The 17,775-nt window shown below is 48.8% G+C and overlaps 1 protein-coding gene across 1 annotated transcript; it reads right to left on the reverse strand.

Annotated features, from left to right (window-relative positions):
- Window positions 1–2,850: 2,850 nt before the first annotated feature.
- Window positions 2,851–4,251, reverse strand: LOC147728277 (uncharacterized). The gene has a single exon (XM_086963766.1). It carries the CDS (start codon window positions 4,249–4,251, stop codon window positions 2,851–2,853), a length of 1,401 nt encoding a protein of 466 aa, XP_086819892.1.
- Between the last annotated feature and the right edge of the window lie 13,524 nt (window positions 4,252–17,775).

Genomic DNA, 17,775 nt, shown 5'->3' on the forward strand with positions numbered 1-17,775 from the left:
GGTAGATAGTTTCGTATCCTAGCCAGGACTGAAAACAAGGCCTCTCGAACTCCTAGTCTGCCTAAAGGCAACATGTCATTCCCGCCCACATGAATCACCAAAACGTCCGTGCGAGGCATCTCTCCGGATTCTACCGCTTGTTGTAGGTGTAGCAAAAGATCCTGTAACCGTAGTCCCCGTACCCCAAGCCAGTGATGTGTAAACCCAGCCGCCCCTTGTGCTGCATCCAAACCGGACCCATGAAATTGCTGCTCCGCACTGCAAATCAAGGAATGCCCACACCAACAAATATGCACTGTAGTGCGGGAAACAACTGTAACAGAGAGAGAATTGGTATTAAGACCAAAATTGAAGGCACCCTGAGCATCACTTCTTCCCTTAAACAAGACTTGGCCGGACATACCGATGATAACAATCTGACTGCCAACGACCCACTTTTTTGATTGCATCTGCTGTCAAACCCATCGCTGCTGCTGTGGTGGCCGCCCCTATGCGAAAAGAATGGGAGCTAAACTGCGTGGAATCCTCACCTAGATGTGCCAACGCTTTCCTACAAACCTGGGTAAACTGATACCTTGTCATTGGCACGCCATCTTTGTGCACTAGAAGCCTTGTTGAGTGGACCACCGGGCGTACCTTAAGAAATTCCCGTGTCAATGCTACTGGACAATATGCAACTTGATGAGCCGCAAACAATTTCAGCCAAGTGCCTCTCCCGCAAGAGTCTGTCTTTGACCGCTGGATACATATGTGGACTGCCCATTCTTCTAGAACAACATCTGCCAGGCCTAACCCACCCCCCCCTGTTTGGATGATGCCACCAGCTCAGAGACACGCAACGCCCCAAAAAAGGCAAGTGAGTAAGCCAGACTGAATAGCTTTACCTCATATTGACACCGGCACACTGACTGTAAGCCCCCCACAAGCCTACCCAACCTTTCAACATTTATAGGTCGCCTAGTGTCTCGTGCTCCCGGTGCTAAGCGCTCCCAACCCCTAATGGCCTTTTGCACCCTAAAATCTTTAGTGGGATCCCTAACACCATGCAAACCTGCAAAGAAAGCAATGGCAGACATCTGCCTCCGCACTAAGGAGAGTGACCTTCCCTGCTCCTTCTGGCCCACCAGAAAACCCAACACACCTTCTGGTGTGAAACGTTTTTGCTCCGTGTCTGCTCTGAATGTCGCATTGTACACCCCCCAAGCCCTCTCGTACATACGTTTTGTCTGGGGTGCCAATGCTGCTGTAATTAGGTCTGCGGCAATGGGGCACCAAGCCTCCATAACTCCTCTGGGAACTCCGCCATCACTTTGTCTGCCTGCGGCCACCGTGCCCTGAACTCTGCCATCTTAAATCGAGACAAAGCGTCAGCCACTGTATTATCCACACCAGGTACATGTTTGGCAGCAAAATGCACGTTATGCAAGAGACACAGGCGAACAAGCGTCTTCAACAACCGCAGAACCATGGGGCATCTTGCGCTCTGATTATTAATGGCCAACACCGCAGACATACTGTCTGACCAAAACTTTACTCTAGTGTTCGCTAAAGAAGGCCCCCAAATGTGTAAGGCAACAATGATAGGGAACAATTCTAAAAAGGTAACGTTGCGTGTAAGCCCACACTCAACCCATTGCTCCGGCCAATGTTTCATGCACCACTTAGAACCTAACACTGCTCCAAAACTGATGCCGCCCGCTGCATCAGTATATAGGTCTAACTCAGTGTTGTTGCACTCAGGCTGCTGCCACAAAAGTGTACCATATAAGTCCTCCCTAACATCTGTTGACAACCTCGTGTGATGGTGCTTAGCCCGTAAGCCAGACATTGCTCTAGCTATGTTTTTTGAAAAAACTCTCCCCATGGGAATCACTCTCAGGGCAAAGTTCAATTGACCTATCAAGACCTGCAGCTGATGCAAAGTAACCTTCCTGGCTGAGAGGCAGGCGTTAACCGCCTCCCTGAATGACTGCACCTTTTCCTGAGGCAATCTACATTCCCCTGCCACTGAATCTATCTCGATACCTAGGAAGCATAGGCAGGTGGTAGGCCCTTCTGTCTTGTCTGCAGCTAACGGAACCCCCAGCGCCTGGGCAAGCTGCCGGAAACCTTGCAGTGCCCTCCCGCATGCCAGATCATCAGGGGGACCCATGAACAAGAAGTCGTCCAGGTAATGTACCACATCATCTGACGACACCAAGTCCCTGACAGCCCATTCCAGGAAACGGCTGAATGTCTCAAATACAGAGCATGCGATGGAACATCCCATGGGCATGCACAAGTCCATAAAGAACTGTCCCTCAAACGTGAAGCCCAGCAAGCAGGTATCCTCAGGGTGGATGGGAAGGAGGCGGAAGGCCGATTCTATATCTGATGTGGCCATAAGCGCCCCCTTGCCTAATCTCTGTAATTTTGCAAGGGCCTCGTCAAAGGTGGTGTACCGTACCGTGCATAAGGCCTGATCCAAACCATCATTTACCGATCTCCCAATGGGGTGCGACAAATTATGAATCAAACGAAATGTGCCCGGCTCCTTCTTTGGCACCAACCCCAGTGGTGAGCAGACTAAAGATTCACAAGGTGGAGAATTAAAAGGCCCAGCCACCCTGCCCGCAAGCACCTCCTTCATAATCTTGTCCCTAACCACCTCCCGCTGTTGCAGGGCTGACTGTTGATTTTTTGGCGGGACTGATGAAGGGGGTACGCGGGAAGGAATGCGGAACCCATCCCTGAAACCATAATACAGCATGTAGGCATCTTTGACATTATTGTATTTACTGAGAAGGTGCGTGAGAACATGCATCCGTATTGGTGACGGACGCTCAGGACTACTGCTTTGGCAGAATGCTCTTAAAGGGTGTTCTTTCTCTTTGCTTGCCTTGTTTTTTTAAAGCACTTGAACTCTGGATGTCCCTGCCCCCCACAGAATGAACAAATGTGCTTGAACTTACAGGCCGCCCCCTTGTTACATTCCTTTTTGTTGTACTGCCAGCAGGCCAATTTTTTGTCTCCCAAACTTTTGTTGAAACGAAATGACTGAGCCGATTTCCCAGGTGTTTGAGTCATATTAAACTCTGCATGCCAAATATTTATCTCTCTTTGGTCCCATGCTATCTCCGGACGGACAGCCTTCATCTGCCTAAATTTAGTATCGTACTGCATCCACGCTGAACCCTGGAACTCTGAGGCCGCCCCGTGTATGAGGGACATGTACCCAAACAACTGCGGTGCTAATGATGGTGTTTTTTCTGTTAAAATCGCAGCATAAATAGCGAACCCTGTCACCCAGTTCCGCAATGACCATTCCACCCACACAGTTTTTGGTTTAAACTCACTCTCTTTAGTTGCTTTGGGACGACTTGGAACCACCCCTGCATTGATCAGATCAAAAACGTTCACAAATTCCCCCCTGTGAATCTTGTCCCTAGTCTCCGAAGGAACATGCCATGAAATCGCAGAAGAGGGGGCCAGCACCAAGGATGTAGACCCAAATATTAAAGGAGTCACCACTGGGGGTGATTGTACTACGCTCGCCCCAGTTGCAGTCAGTGAGGGGGAAGTCTGCCCTACCCCCAGCCCCGCTGTAATTGGAGTCCCACCTGTCTGTGCCCACACTTGAGCCGCCACCGCCCCTTGTGATGCAGATACTGGCAGTGGTCCGGATAGTGGTAGGGCTGGCGCCCCTCCCAACGCCCCCGGGGCCTGATGTGCAACAGAGATCCCCGTTGCTTGCAAGCCCCCGGAAGTTCCAGAGGCCCCCCCTGGCCCCTGCATCGGCAGCACCATTAACCCTGCCGTATTTCCCGGGGGCTGCAAGGCTGTAGAGCTACCTGCCGCTTGTGAAACCACTGGTGCCCCCCCCTGTGGTGTCTCCCCCGATGATGCTGTTGTGGATATTGCCATAATGCTCTGCCCCACCGCCCCCACCGTCATATTGAGCACGGGCCCCTGCGCTGCTTTGTCTGTCCCACGCGCCGCCATGGCCTGAATGATTAACTCACCCCCCACTGTGGCCAACGTGTCCGGTTGTGGGTGTGACTTGTCCTGCTGCCCCTCTCTATATCGGGCAGGGACCTTCCTTTGTCGCTTTGTTGCCCTGCCATCCGGCCGCTGCTCTGGCTCACCAGCCAACTTTTGAAGCGCTGCTTCCATGCCATGCCGCTGTGCCGCCTTCCAAAGTTCATTGAGAGCACGAAAATCCTCTTGTGCCCCGGGCTTCCCGGAAATGGGGCGAGCACGCTTAGGCGCCATGTAAGCCTGCTAGCGGAAACAAAAGACAACTGTTAACTTCATAATATCGCCATGACACACACCCCCTACCGGCTAATGGGTACCACTCCCACTGTCCCCCAAAATACTGGGTATTACAAGCTGCCCCATCAGTAACCCAGAACTAATACGTGATGCGTGCCTATGAACACCAAATGCTAGCACCACCTCCTAGGCGCCTTCACCAGTTTTTCTAACCAAAGTCCACCTATCGCCACGCCAGATCACATGTCCACTGAAACCCAGCTATATTTAACAGGGACACCACTTTAAAATAATTGGAGGAGGGTGTGGGGGTGGAACATTTCCTGCAGCCAAAGTTTAAAAATGCGCACCATAAATCAACCAACACAGATTCCTGAATTGGCCCCGCTCTTCCTTCTCTGGGGCCCTGTTCCTGATACCTTCATATTATAAGTGGGACTGCGCCAGCTCTCGGGGTTAAGAGGGACCCATGCCCCTCCTTACATCCTCGTTGGCCCTACATCTGGTACCTCATATCATCAGTGAGACTACGCCTGCATGTTGCGCTTTTTTTTTTTTTTTTTTTTTTTAAATAATGCTGTAATGTTACTCTTTCTTCCCCCAATAACTCTCGGAGTCGGAAGGTGGTGCCAACCTCTTTATTCAGGTACATACATACAAGGAGCGCAAAGCATGTCCTGCGCCCAGCCTGCTCGCGCTCTGAATGCCGCGCTCCGCCTGCCGCGCCTCTACGTCAACGCACGTCACGTAGCCACGTGACGTGCCGTGCTAGCGCGCTCACTACATATCTCCCTTTTTTCCAAAGAGTTATGTGAACAAGTCCTGACTCATATCATAGTCTCTGAACCTCACTGGTGGGACCACCGCCCTGCCCCTTCTCGTCAGTCTTACCGGGGAACTGGCAGTCGTTGCTTCTTCACTCTGTCCACTCTCTGGCGCAGCTGCGCCAGGCACACTCCGACTGCTGTCTTCCTCCGGCTGACACTCTGCACTGGCCTCTTGATCTTCGTTACTACTTTCTCCTAAGTCCGGGCCTTCACCTCCATAGTCACTGGAGTGGTCACTGTTGCTCTCACTCTCTTCCCGGTCGTCTCTGCTTCTCCAGTTGAGTATTTTATTGCACCTGGCCATGCGATCCTGTGACCACACGTTTCCATCGCTCAGCAAGGCCGCCCGGCCCTTGATTTCCACAACTCTCAGGGGCCTGCTGTACTTACTTTCCCCTTTTTTCTGTAGAGTAGGCAGTCTTACTCTCACCCATTCCCCCTTTTCGAGGGCAGTGTCTCTTACATTTCTCCTCGCATCATAGTGTTTGGTATACACTGCTTGTGCCTTCTTCAGATTGGCTTGCACCACTGCCGGTGACCACTCACTCTTGATAACTCTGTCCTTCCATATCCTGTTGTCTTGGGTGAACGGCTCCTGGCCCCTTAAGATCTGGAAAGGGCTATAGCCAGTGTTCGTAGGAGTTATCCGATACGCCCACACCATGTGCCATATTTCCGCTTCCCAGTCTTTGTTGTCTGCAATAGCCGCTTGTATCGAGCCCATCCCCACTCTATTGAAGCGCTCCACCAATCCATTCCCTGCCGGGTGATATATGGATGTGTGTTTAGACGCTATTCCATTTCTTTGCATAAATTGGTTCCATCTGTCAGAGCGGAATTGGGGCCCATTGTCACTGAGGACACACTTAGGGATGCCCTCTCTCACGAAGGTCTCCGCCATGAAGCTCACTATTTTCTCAGTGTCCATTGTTTCTTCGATCTTTACTTCCGGCCATTTCGAATAACGATCTACCATTACACAAATGTATTTCTGTATACCCTGTGCATTCAGCACTGGCCCTAAAATGTCAATCGACAGTTCCTCCCACGGGTTTTGTGGAGGATCAATCTTCCCCAGGGCAGGGCGCAATGGTTTAAGCGTTTTGTCCGCGCCTTGGCACCTCAGGCACTCTCTCACATGTCTTTCCGCTTTAATGTCCATTCCTGGCCACCAATAATTCTGCTTGGCCCTTAGTTTCAGCTTTCCCACTCCCAGGTGGCCTTCATGTAACATGTCCATCAATCTGGTTATCATCGTTGACGGGGGTATGACTCTTTCCCCTCTGTATAGAAACGTTCCCTGGTCATCCATAGATAGTTCCTCTCTCACCTCGAAGTATGGGACAAGGCCACGCTCTAACTTGCATTTGTCCGGCCAGCCTCTCACAATATAGTCCTTCACTTTCTCCAGATTCTGGTCTCCTTCATATGCCGTTCTCCATTCCTGTTGGCTGATAGATACTTCGAGGTCCTCGGTGAGTGCGACCCACTCTTCCCCCGCCTCGGGGCATTCTGTACTGGGCTCCATCGCTGCCGCCCTACTCAGGTAGTCCGCTACTTTGTTCCTGTTCCCTGGAATGTGTTCCACATCATAGCGAAACTCCATTAGTTTGAGCGACATTTTCGAGATCCTCGGTGTTGCTTCCGCATGTCCACTAGATGTGAGCACTTTGAGCAGGGGCTTGTGATCGGTCCTCAACCGGAACCTTGTGCCCCACAGGAACTGTCGGAACCGGGACATGGCCCACACCACCGCCAACATTTCTTTTTCAATCACACTATATCTCTTTTCAGTGTCATTCAGGGTGCGGGATGCGAAGCATATGGTTTCGACTCTCCCTTGACCTCGGTCTTGCATGAGGACTGCCCCCAGTCCTTTATCACTTGCATCTGTGGTTAGTATGGTGCTTCCTTGGGGGTCGAACCCTTGCAGTGGGATTGCCCCTGCCACCTCTCTCTTTATTATTTCGAATTCCCGTTGCGCTTCCTCTGACCAACAGAACTCACTGTTCTCTCGGGTTGACAGCCTCATGTGGTGAGTTTTCGAGGCGAAATGCTCAATGAATTTCCCATAGTATTCCGCCATTCCCAGGAATGACCTGACTTCCTCTTTGGTGGCTGGTGATGGTGCGTCACAGATCGCCTTTACATTTTCACTCTTGGGAGTCACTCCTTGAGCACTGATTTCGTGGCCCAAGTACGTTACCTTCTCCATCCCTATCCGGCATTTGGCCCATTCTGCTGTGAGGCCCTTCCCTTCCAGGATGCCCAATACCGCCTCCAGCTTCCTGTCGTGGTCCATCCTGTCCAGGCCCATCACCAATATATCGTCCTGGAAGTATTGCACTCCCTTGAGGTCTTGAAACAGCTGATGCATGAGCTTTTGATATACTGCAGCCGCCGAGGCTAGTCCAAACGGCATGCGGCGGAATCGATAGCATCCGAAGGGAGTTATGAAGGATGTTAAGCTGCGGCTCTCTGGGTGTAGCGCTATCTGGTGATACGCTGACGTCAAGTCTATGGTGGAGTACCACTGAATACCCCTTGTGCTGGCCAGCATCTCCTCTATCCGGGGGAGGGGAAACTTCTCCACCACTATGTTTTTGTTCAATTCGCGTAGGTCCACGCATAAACAGACTTTCCCGTTTGGTTTCTTCACCACCACCAACGGCGATAGCCATTCAGCACAGGCTATCGGTTCGATAATCCCTCTTTTCTCCAGCTGTTGTAGTTCTTCCTTCACATCGTCCCTTACTGCTAGCGGGATGTTTCTCACCTTGTGTGCCACCGGTACAGCTCCTTTTTTGAGTACGATCTTGTGTGCAAACCTGTCGAGTTTGCCTACTGAGCCACCAAAAACCGTTGGGAACTTCTTCCTCCATTTATTCGTGTCCAGCGCTTCCTCCGGCTCCGTCAACAATATCTGTTCCTTGCCTCCCGGGTCCAGCTTGATGCCCAGGTCTCCTTGATCGAGCCATCCTAGGACGGAGGGACCTTTCTCGGATACATACAGTTTGCACCTGGCCTCTCTGCCCCTGAACTCGAAGTTCAATCTCCTGCACCCGGCCATGGGGATTCGATCACCATTGTAGGTAACGGGACGTATGTCCAGCTTGTCCAGCGCGGGGCCCAGTCGCGGAGCAAACTTCTCTTCCCACACGCTCCGGGGGATGATGGTGTACGGCGACCCTGTGTCTGCCACCACCTGGACTTCGACGCCTCCGATCCTCATTTCCATGACGGGTTTCATCGTCCTTCCTCCGCCGGTGCCACGGCCCCGGTCGTTTATGCTTAATATTTCGTCGTAGACGCAGAGGACTGTGATCACCTCTTCCTCTGCTGCTTCTTCTGGCTCCTCCGATGCCTGGGCCACGTACTATACTGCGTTCTTGGCTGCCTTCTTCCTGCACGCCTTTTCAAAATGGCCGATTATTCCGCAGAACGTGCATTTGGCGCGAAGCGCGGGGCACTTCCGGTCGTGCGCCTCGTGCGTCCAACTGCCGCATCTGTAGCAAGGCCGTTTGTTACTTCCGGCCTGTTTGCCAGGGTTGCCTGGGCTGTTCCGCCATTTGTCGGGACCCTTTTCCGGCTGTTTCCGTGCCTGATTATCCTTATGGTGTTCTTCCTCGTCTACTTTGTTCACCGTCCCACTGGGCACGACCTCTTTCTTCGTAGCCGCTGCACACCTTCGTGCCAGTTCGGCCCTTTTTACTATCACCAACACGTCCTTGAGAGAGGTGTCCCCTGCGGCCCATAGCTTGTCCTGCACGCTCGTGCACGTGGTGTGCATCACCACTTGGGCTTTTATGAATTCGCTTTCCCAGTTGGCATATTTGCACGATACCGCCAGTTTCTTCAACGCCGCCACATACTCTTCCACCGTTTCCCCGGGTAGTTGCTTCCTTTGCTGGAAGTTGAACCTGTCTACTGAGACGCACACTGAGGGTTTGAAGTGTTCTTCTAGGTCTTCCAGCGCATGGGCATACACATCGTCATCCTCTGTCTCTCTCTTCTTCGGTACCAAGCTTTTGTATATCCTTAGGCCTTCTGGGCCCAGATTCAGCAACAGGATGCGTTTCTTTCTCGGCGGTTTAAACTTTTCCTCGCTCTCGTCTTCCATCACTTCTATGAAATTGTCTATGTATTCCTTCCAGTCCTCCCATTTCATGAGCGGTTCTCCTGGTCGGGGAAGGAACTGGACTGGCGCTATCGCGTAGCCCGCTTGTGCATTCATCTTTTCCGCCCGGGCTGCGGGTAACGTACCTTCCAGGCTTCTCGGGCTACCTGGTGCACCGTTTCGCTCTTCCTTCTTGAGCAAGGGTGGAGGGCTGTTCCTTTCAGCCCTTTCCTGTTCGGGTGGAGTAGCCAGTTCGTATCCCGGTGGGCCGTGACCGTGGCTGGCTTCCTACCTCGGTTGTTCAGGATTCTTCGATCGTCGCTATTTGTGCTCTCGGTGCTCTGTTCTCTTTGCTGATGGTTGTGTTGCGCTCCTTGCCGTGCTCTATGAGGATGGGGTCGCTGTGCGTACCCTCGGGCCTTCCTCGTTTCTCCTGCGCCACCGCTCCGTTCCGCCGTGCTTCTCGTAGTCTGCGTGGTGGGGGTCATGGGTCGGTATCCCACCCTCGTCGCCACTGTAATGTTACTCTTTCTTCCCCCAATAACTCTCGGAGTCGGAAGGTGGTGCCAACCTCTTTATTCAGGTACATACATACAAGGAGCGCAAAGCATGTCCTGCGCCCAGCCTGCTCGCGCTCTGAATGCCGCGCTCCGCCTGCCGCGCCTCTACGTCAATGCACGTCACGTAGCCACGTGACGTGCCGTGCTAGCGCGCTCACTACAAATGCGTGCGCATTTATATGGCGCGAACTCGACCCGAAGGTGCAGGAGTGCTTTAGCTGCCCTTTATAGACATTCCCCCTGCATGCACCGGGAGAGTAAGTGATACGCCCATTTCCTCGCTGGGCCATGTGTTCCTTTGAATGAAGGCTGCTCGGCAGACCGCATTACCACGAAGCGCTTGCCCATTTCCTGCTCCCGCAGCCTTCCTCTCACTCTACGTGCATCTCTCCTTAAGTGAAACAGCAATGCACTCTAACACGACCAACTCCACGGAGGCCATCCACGCCAGACAGCAAACCACCCTCTTGACCCTCGCATACATTCCAAGAGTCCCCGCCTCCCCCCCCCCCCCTCACTCATGAGGGTTGAAGCGCATCAAAGCGCGAGGCATAAAAGCTGAAAAGCGTATTAATGCAAAGTGCATTTCGTATACCGCCACGGTTAATTAAAAATCGCTGAAGCGGCACTTGGTCCCTCATTCACACAGACACGTTTATTTAAGCAGGAAGTTTATTTAAGGAGGAGATACGGGTGGTCTGCTCCTCCGATCCTCTGTCTGACATATTCCGAGCCAACATTACAACCTTAAGCAGTTTCGGAAAACACACCTTTTTCTAATACCAAAACACCCGCCTGAGCTGAATAGCGCCGGGTTAATTGCCATGACTAACCGCAGCAAAGGCCAAAAGCGACACAGCTTTTAAACCCACACCCGCCAACTAGGGCCAGCATACAAGCATGCCAGTATCGTAGCCCTGCGATCAACCGCCGCCACTCATGGACACCCGTCTCTGCCGCCTGAAGAGAGAACCGAGGCAAGCACTGTACACTATGATGCAGCTCGTTTTCGTGTGATCCTGTGCACTGCTAAGCGATGTGCGCATTACTTCACCTAGGGCAAAAAGCAATCGGAAAAGAACCCAACATGCCGATTCAAAATGTTTGTTTTACCTCACCCCACACTTCAATTGTTGAATAAATAGATGTTTGGGCGGACCATGTTAGCAACAGGCTTGCATGTAAACTGATTGAAGCTGAAAGCCTTCACAGGAGAAAAAGTGAAAGAAACCATACCCCCACCCCTTCTTTGTACAACAATGTAAACAGCCATAAAAATTAACCTACAGACGAAGTTCTTCATTGTGTGCAAAATCCTATTTTAGCTTCCTTTCCTCAACATGACCCGCTTTTTCCTCCAACCCTGACCTCGAACCCGGGACTCCCAGGCCAAAGGCGCGCTCTCAAACAATTGAGCCACAGTCACTGCCCCGATAGTTAGGAGCTGCAATGAACCCCATTACGCGCCTACAGTACCGTAAATTAAAACGCTCCCAGGAGAAAACCAAAACCTAAAATACAGATAGTCATTATAAACGCTAAACCTGAAGTAAATAAAACTACGCCGGCCCCCCTGAACCCACCGCGTTGTTCTTCGGCCTACGACCAGAAGCTCTGCACTCTTGACCGTCTTTTTCCGTCACTCTGCGGCTGTGGTCCAGGGAGACAAAGAGGACGTCCCCCTCGAGGCACTGCCTTAAATACCTGCCAGATAAGATTCGGTTTCGTTTACCCCTGGACACTCCAGAAACCGCAACTTAAGCCAGTCTGGACCCCTCCTCAAACCAGCCCCCAGAGTGATGCTTGGTCACATGGCGCAACTAAGGGAGCCCCTCCTCTAGGCGAGTGGGGCTCCTGCTCATTACGGTCGCAAAACAATCAGGGCTTCATTTGCAAGCCCATTGCACTGCCGGTGCATCACTTTTGTGACGCACCACAATGGGCTTGCCTATATTTACAAAGCCACGTAAATATGGCTTTGTAAATATGGGCCCCTTTCACATATTGCTCTGCTTGAAAGGGGCGTTCCACGGGTGTTGCTGTGGGTATTCCCACGCCACATCCACGGAACCTGACTTATTCCCAGATTTGCAACGTTTTGTAAAGCTGGGAATGTGCCCCGAGGCGTAGGAGTGGCGAAACGAGGAAAAATACTTTTATGTACCCTTGTTTTTACCTCTTACTATGGGTGCTGCATTCTACAGCACGCATAGAAAGAGGAAAATGTCATCAATGATTGCTTTTGCACAGGAAGGTATCCATTCCCAACACAAAACAATCATCTCTGCAACCCAGGCCCCCTTGCAACATGATGGAAGGGTGCCTGCGCTGGCACATGGCAGCCAATTTGCCCCAGCACAGGGGAAGGTACAGGGATGCATCGTATTTTTGTTAATATGATGCATCCCTGTGCTTTTGAAATGACGCAGTACAGCGCAGCAAAACGTCTTGTGGCGTCACTCTCTTTAATTTTTTTGTAAATGAGGCCTTCATTTTTTGCCACTACTAAAAGGTAATAGGAAACGGTGGCCAATGGGACTCCTTCCCATTTGGGAATGTAAAAAACGAATATTTTGAAGAGCACTGCACACTCTTACGAAAATGAAACCTTAAAGTTAAATTTTTTTGTTTTTTAAATGAATCTCAATTTTCTTAAAGGAAAACGGGCTGCAATTCCTTATGCATCACAAACTGCGACCTACCTCATTATTATTCATGCGGTAGGGCGCTTTGAGACCCACTAGGAATCGCTATTTGAGAGTTGTACATTTTTGAAAATTAGGAATTGTGATTTCCTAATTCAGATTTTTTTATTAAGAATCGCAATTAGGAAATCAAAATCCATACATTTTATACATATGGCCCTAAATCAGTGCTAGGGACTATTTATAGTACACGCATGTGTGCAATCTTGTGGGTCTCTACCCTTTCATAACAGATTCGGGAAGGATTTTTGAACAGTTTTTGGTATTATAAGTAGGACATAACTCCAAATTACTTCCTAATTTAGAATAACACCACATAGCACAGATTGATTTTGAAAATAGAAGCTTCCTCAAAATTCTCAACATTAATGGCCAGATGTAGGTGGCCGTTTCAGGCCATTTACCGATCGGTAACGGCCCATAGGAATGAATGGGCATTACCGATTCGGTATTTACCGAATCGGTAAATACCGAATACTTCCGAATCGGTATTCCAGCACATCTGGAATACCTACATGTCCACAGCTTAGATTTACCGATTTTTAATTACCGAATCGGTAAAATTCGGTAATTAAAAATCGGTAAATCTATTTTACCTACATCTAGCCCTAAATGAATTAAGGAAATCGTAAATAGAGAAATTCATTCGTAGCTAGCAAGCTCAATTGAAAAAAACACACAGTATTACCACATATGGGACACTTGTGTTAGAATAGAAAAATATGCTTTCACATTGTTTTATGACACAAATGCTGCAATTATATTGCAGAAGGAAGTAGATGTTCTGATGCAAATAGATGAGGGCATCTTAGAGACTGCTTCCCTTCTTTCAGCCTCCCTTCCTGATGATGAGAATATGGAATGTGTATAAAATATGATTGTATAGATTTGTTCTTTCTTTTCAATGCAAAAATATTAGCTCATGCTAAAAGGAGGGTGTGTTAGAATAGAAAAATAAGCTTTCACATTGTTTCATGTAAGTTAGCATTTGCGGCACCAATTCTGTATATGGGCGCCATTTTTTTAATCGTAATCAAAACAAATCCTTTGCTACTTCTGAGAAAACGCCTCTCTTAGGCTTTGTTTCTTCGAGGATAAGTTCTGCTTTTCCTAATAAATACACTGTTCTTATTAGCGCATACTTTTCCTTTTAGATATAGGCCTTCTCTCACTTGTCTAGTGGTGGGCACAGGCAGAGTGACCTTTAATAGTAGATAATGTGTGCCCCGCCCCAGAATCCAAATGTACTTCTTTGTATTGTACTGTCCAGCTGCATCTTCTTGGAAAATTCCATGGTGGGTGTGCTTTTATTGGTTTCGAAGTGTACATAATGTATTGTTATGCTTGCTGAAGTCAGTCCCTCTGCAGCACTCCTAGCGACTGGGCGGACTGGGCTCCACTCTGAGTGTACCTTGAGTAAACAGTTATTGGTTTGTATTCTCTACTGTCTGACCGACTCTTCATTTAGTATGGAAGGCTGAGAGGTGGTTGTGAGTGACCCGGGTGACCCTATTTGGGCCATTTCCTTCAGTTGATGTCCAAACAGGAAATCCTTTGGGTGAGTGACCCATACCCTTCTGTCGAGAGGTGGGAGGTCAAGGTCATCATCGAGTCGGACAGACAGATCAGGGATCCCTGCACAAAGAATTCCTGGTAATCGCAGATGCCCCTTCTGTCCTTCCGGACGGTGCCTCGCATGGTGGTCATCCCAACTGGAGTCCTGAATGGCGAAACCCTTGAAACTGAAGGTTTGTCTGAAGAGTCAGCGGTGGAGAATTTTTTTGTTTGACCTGCATATATCAGGTGAGTTTGTTTTGGTTCTTTTTGGATATTGTACCATTTTGGTTTGTATTTGGTATGGTCTAAGGACCATCCTTTGGCTAAAAGCGTTTGCAATTGCTTTGCCTGGCATAAAATAGTGAATTTGTTTTCTTTTGAGAATGCCTGGTGTCAGTAAATTGTTTTCTTTGTGCTGTTGCTGTTATTCTGCAGATGCTCGATTCGACGAAGCTCAGCTGGTGCCTCCAGAAGGCACTCCAAATGTTGATATGTATGTGAAGCATAGCCTTGGCCCTATTATGTTTAGTACATTATGGTACAAATATACAAGGGACAATGTAGAGTTGCAGTGGCCATTGACGGACACTGTCGATGAAGAAAAGATTGACTATTTACTAGCACTCAAAAAGGGGGGACAATGGGCTTTTGGGAAGGTCCAAAGTACATGCCCTAGACTGTCAAAAGAAGTAGGGTACAAAGTTCCTTGGTGCGTTAAAATACTTCCCTATACAACGAAAATCGAGTCACTGCATCCATACATATGATCAGAGAATCGGTATGTGATGATCGACGCTTCGCAAATTACGGATGGACAATTTAGTAGTGCAAATGAATGTTTAGCTTGCTGGGTGTGTGAGGGCACTAGTTCCCAAAGGAGGAATTCCTCTCCTCCCACTACTTAACTGACAGGACAGCCTGCCATTGTTACAACAACTAGATCTCTGACTAAGATTTTTAACGTACCAAGGAACCAAGGGCCATATGTATCAAGGCCAAATGGGTTCGCAAATGCCGAAATTTGCAGAATTATGTAGTTTGCGAACTCATTTTCGCAAAATGGTATGTATGAAAGAATTTGGGTGCAAAATAGGGAATCGCAAAATTAGTGATTCCTTATTTTGCGATTGCATTTAAGGAATCGCAAATTTTGCGATTCCTTAAATGCAATGTATTAAGCAAAAAAAAATCCAAAATGCCCTTAAGGAATCGCAAATTGCCACCAACTTCTAGATGGTGGTAAGTTGTGATTTTCTTTAAAAATACACATTTCAGCATTTTTCAAAGTGCCATGTGACGCATATACATGCCCTTAGGGCATGTATGTGCACGACATGTACACCCATACTTAATTCAGGGGTGCAACAGTGTGTCCTTTGGACACCCCTGCCCCCTTGAAATTATTCTCATTTTGCGATTAGCAAATTGCGAATCGCAAATTGAGAATAAAATCCCAATCGTTCCTATGGGCCAGGAGGCCCATAGAAATGAATGGGAAAGTATCCCTTAATTGCGAATTCGCAATTTGCGTATTCGTAATTAAGGAATATCAAGAAATCGCAAAAAAATTGCAATTTTCTTGATACATATCAATTAGCAATTCTGAAATAGCGATTTCTTAAAAATCGCTATTACAGAATCGCTAATTGCTATCTTGATTCATGTGGCCCTAAGTACCCTACGTCTTTTGACTGACTATTTACAAGAACAGTTGTTTAAGAGACGAAGTAGGCAGTCTATGTTTGATCCCCTCAGAACTTGGCAGAAAGCAGCTAGACAGAGGATATTGAAGGAGATAAAGAGGTCCGGAAAGGGAAAATGTAGACATTGACTCAGAAAGCTGTAGCGTATGACCTGGAAAAACAGGAGAAGGGAGTTGAATGTGGAGACAGGAGGTTTCGATTGCACATTGATAAATCGTATTTGAAGGTGATATGTGTGGGATACTTGTATAGCGCACAGTTACTCTACCCGAGTGTCCCGGCGCTGTAGACCACTGGGGAACCCGTCCTGGTTTTCCCTGTGAGATGGTCCCTTTTGGGTATCTCCAGGGTGAAACCAGGCATCCCTGGCGTCTGTGGGGGCCGTTGTAGAGATGAGGCAAGCTAATGCCCAGAGTTGCCGAGTGTGCTCCCTGGTCGGAGTGGGCACCGATGCGAGAATTATCAGTCCACTGATCCTGGTCCAAGACCCTGCCGCGTCGGGAATCGAACCCTGGTCCCGGGCCGTTCTCTGCACTCGGGTCTGTCGCCTCTAACCAGTGAGCCACACCTCTCTACTACTAGAGATACTTGTTAGATTCCCAACCCCCTCCTCCATATGCCCCGCAAAGGATATATCCTGTCCTCGCAGCTGCCCTTTACCATTGCTCCACTGTCTTGTTGCAGGGATTCTACGCATACACAGAACTATGCGCGGGAAACCAGGACCTCAGTGTGTAGTGGTGTACCAGAAAACCCACCTTGGTGCCCAGAACCCCAATCCGACTAGCTATAGTGTCTCATTCGTTCTCCGTACTACAGCAAAGCTACCAATGATTAGACATCCTAAAACACGTCACTCGCTGGAAGAAGAACACTCTTTTGTTCAAACACTCATACTTGTCCACAACGTGAGTAAACAGAGACGCAATATATATTTAAAAATGTTTATTTGAACTAACGTGCTCTATAATGCAGTACATGAGCCAATACTCGCAGCAAAATGCATAAGAACAATATAATCAGCATGGTTACAATTCCATAAAGCATAAAAGGGGAAATTATATTATAATGAGGGTGGAAACAGGACTACTGCGCCTTACCACCCTCCCCATGCTATAAGCTAGTTTATTATAAGTATTAAGACCTCTAGGCTTTGTCGGGGGGACCATATACCTCCAAGTTTAGATGCAAGGAATTACAACTCAGGACAAGCACAGCTCTTTTTTGTTGGAATGATCCTCTCCATGTGTCTTTTCATGCATGCAATGCCATATCAAAAGCACTCTACGTTCAGTAGTGCAGCTGTGTTCGATGTGTCTATGGGCGTGAGACTGACCAAAGTGAATCAACAGCATAGATCGTTTTTTGACCTTGATCATGCTGTGAGGATGAGGAGCACAGTATACAGCTAAATGTGTGAAAAGCAGACAGTTCTCATGCAAGACTGCACCAGCAGTCTATCCACAAGAATAAAGCAATGTGGTAACACGTGCAAAAGTGTCAAGATGGCTGCCAAGCATATTATAACTAATGCTAACTTAGCAATGTCTGCAGTTAGACCCATGACCTCACTACAGTCTCTGTACCTGTATCTACCGCTATTGCCTCAATGGCAGTGCCTTCGGCTCCTCCTCCTCTTTCTTCTGTTTCTTTGCCATCTATGGCAACTGTGACTGTTAGTACTACTGCCACATCCCTGTCTCCAGCCCTTTCTCCTGCGATGAAATCCCCAGCGACGATAGTGCATGTTACTTCTGTTGCTTCTCCCACTATGGTTTTTCATCCTTTGACATTAGTAAGTAGTGGGACACCGGTACGCGGATTTGAGGATAGGGACTGGATGAAATTTAAGGAGCACCTGGTACCGTTAGTGCGATCTTATGTGGGAGATGATGAGAAACAGGTAATAGCTCATCAGGTGGCACAGTGGGCTCGTAATCCTATTTCTAGTGTAGAGGATGTCTGACCGACTATGCAAGATTTTGAGCCCTTTATACAGCAGCATGCCTTTAAACACATGTCCAAGGCTTTGATTGGTCTCTTGAAACAGTA

The sequence above is a fragment of the Lissotriton vulgaris genome, chromosome 3_1 (assembly GCF_964263255.1).
Source record: "Lissotriton vulgaris chromosome 3_1, aLisVul1.2, whole genome shotgun sequence".
In the NCBI taxonomy this organism is placed as follows: Eukaryota; Metazoa; Chordata; class Amphibia; order Caudata; family Salamandridae; genus Lissotriton; species Lissotriton vulgaris.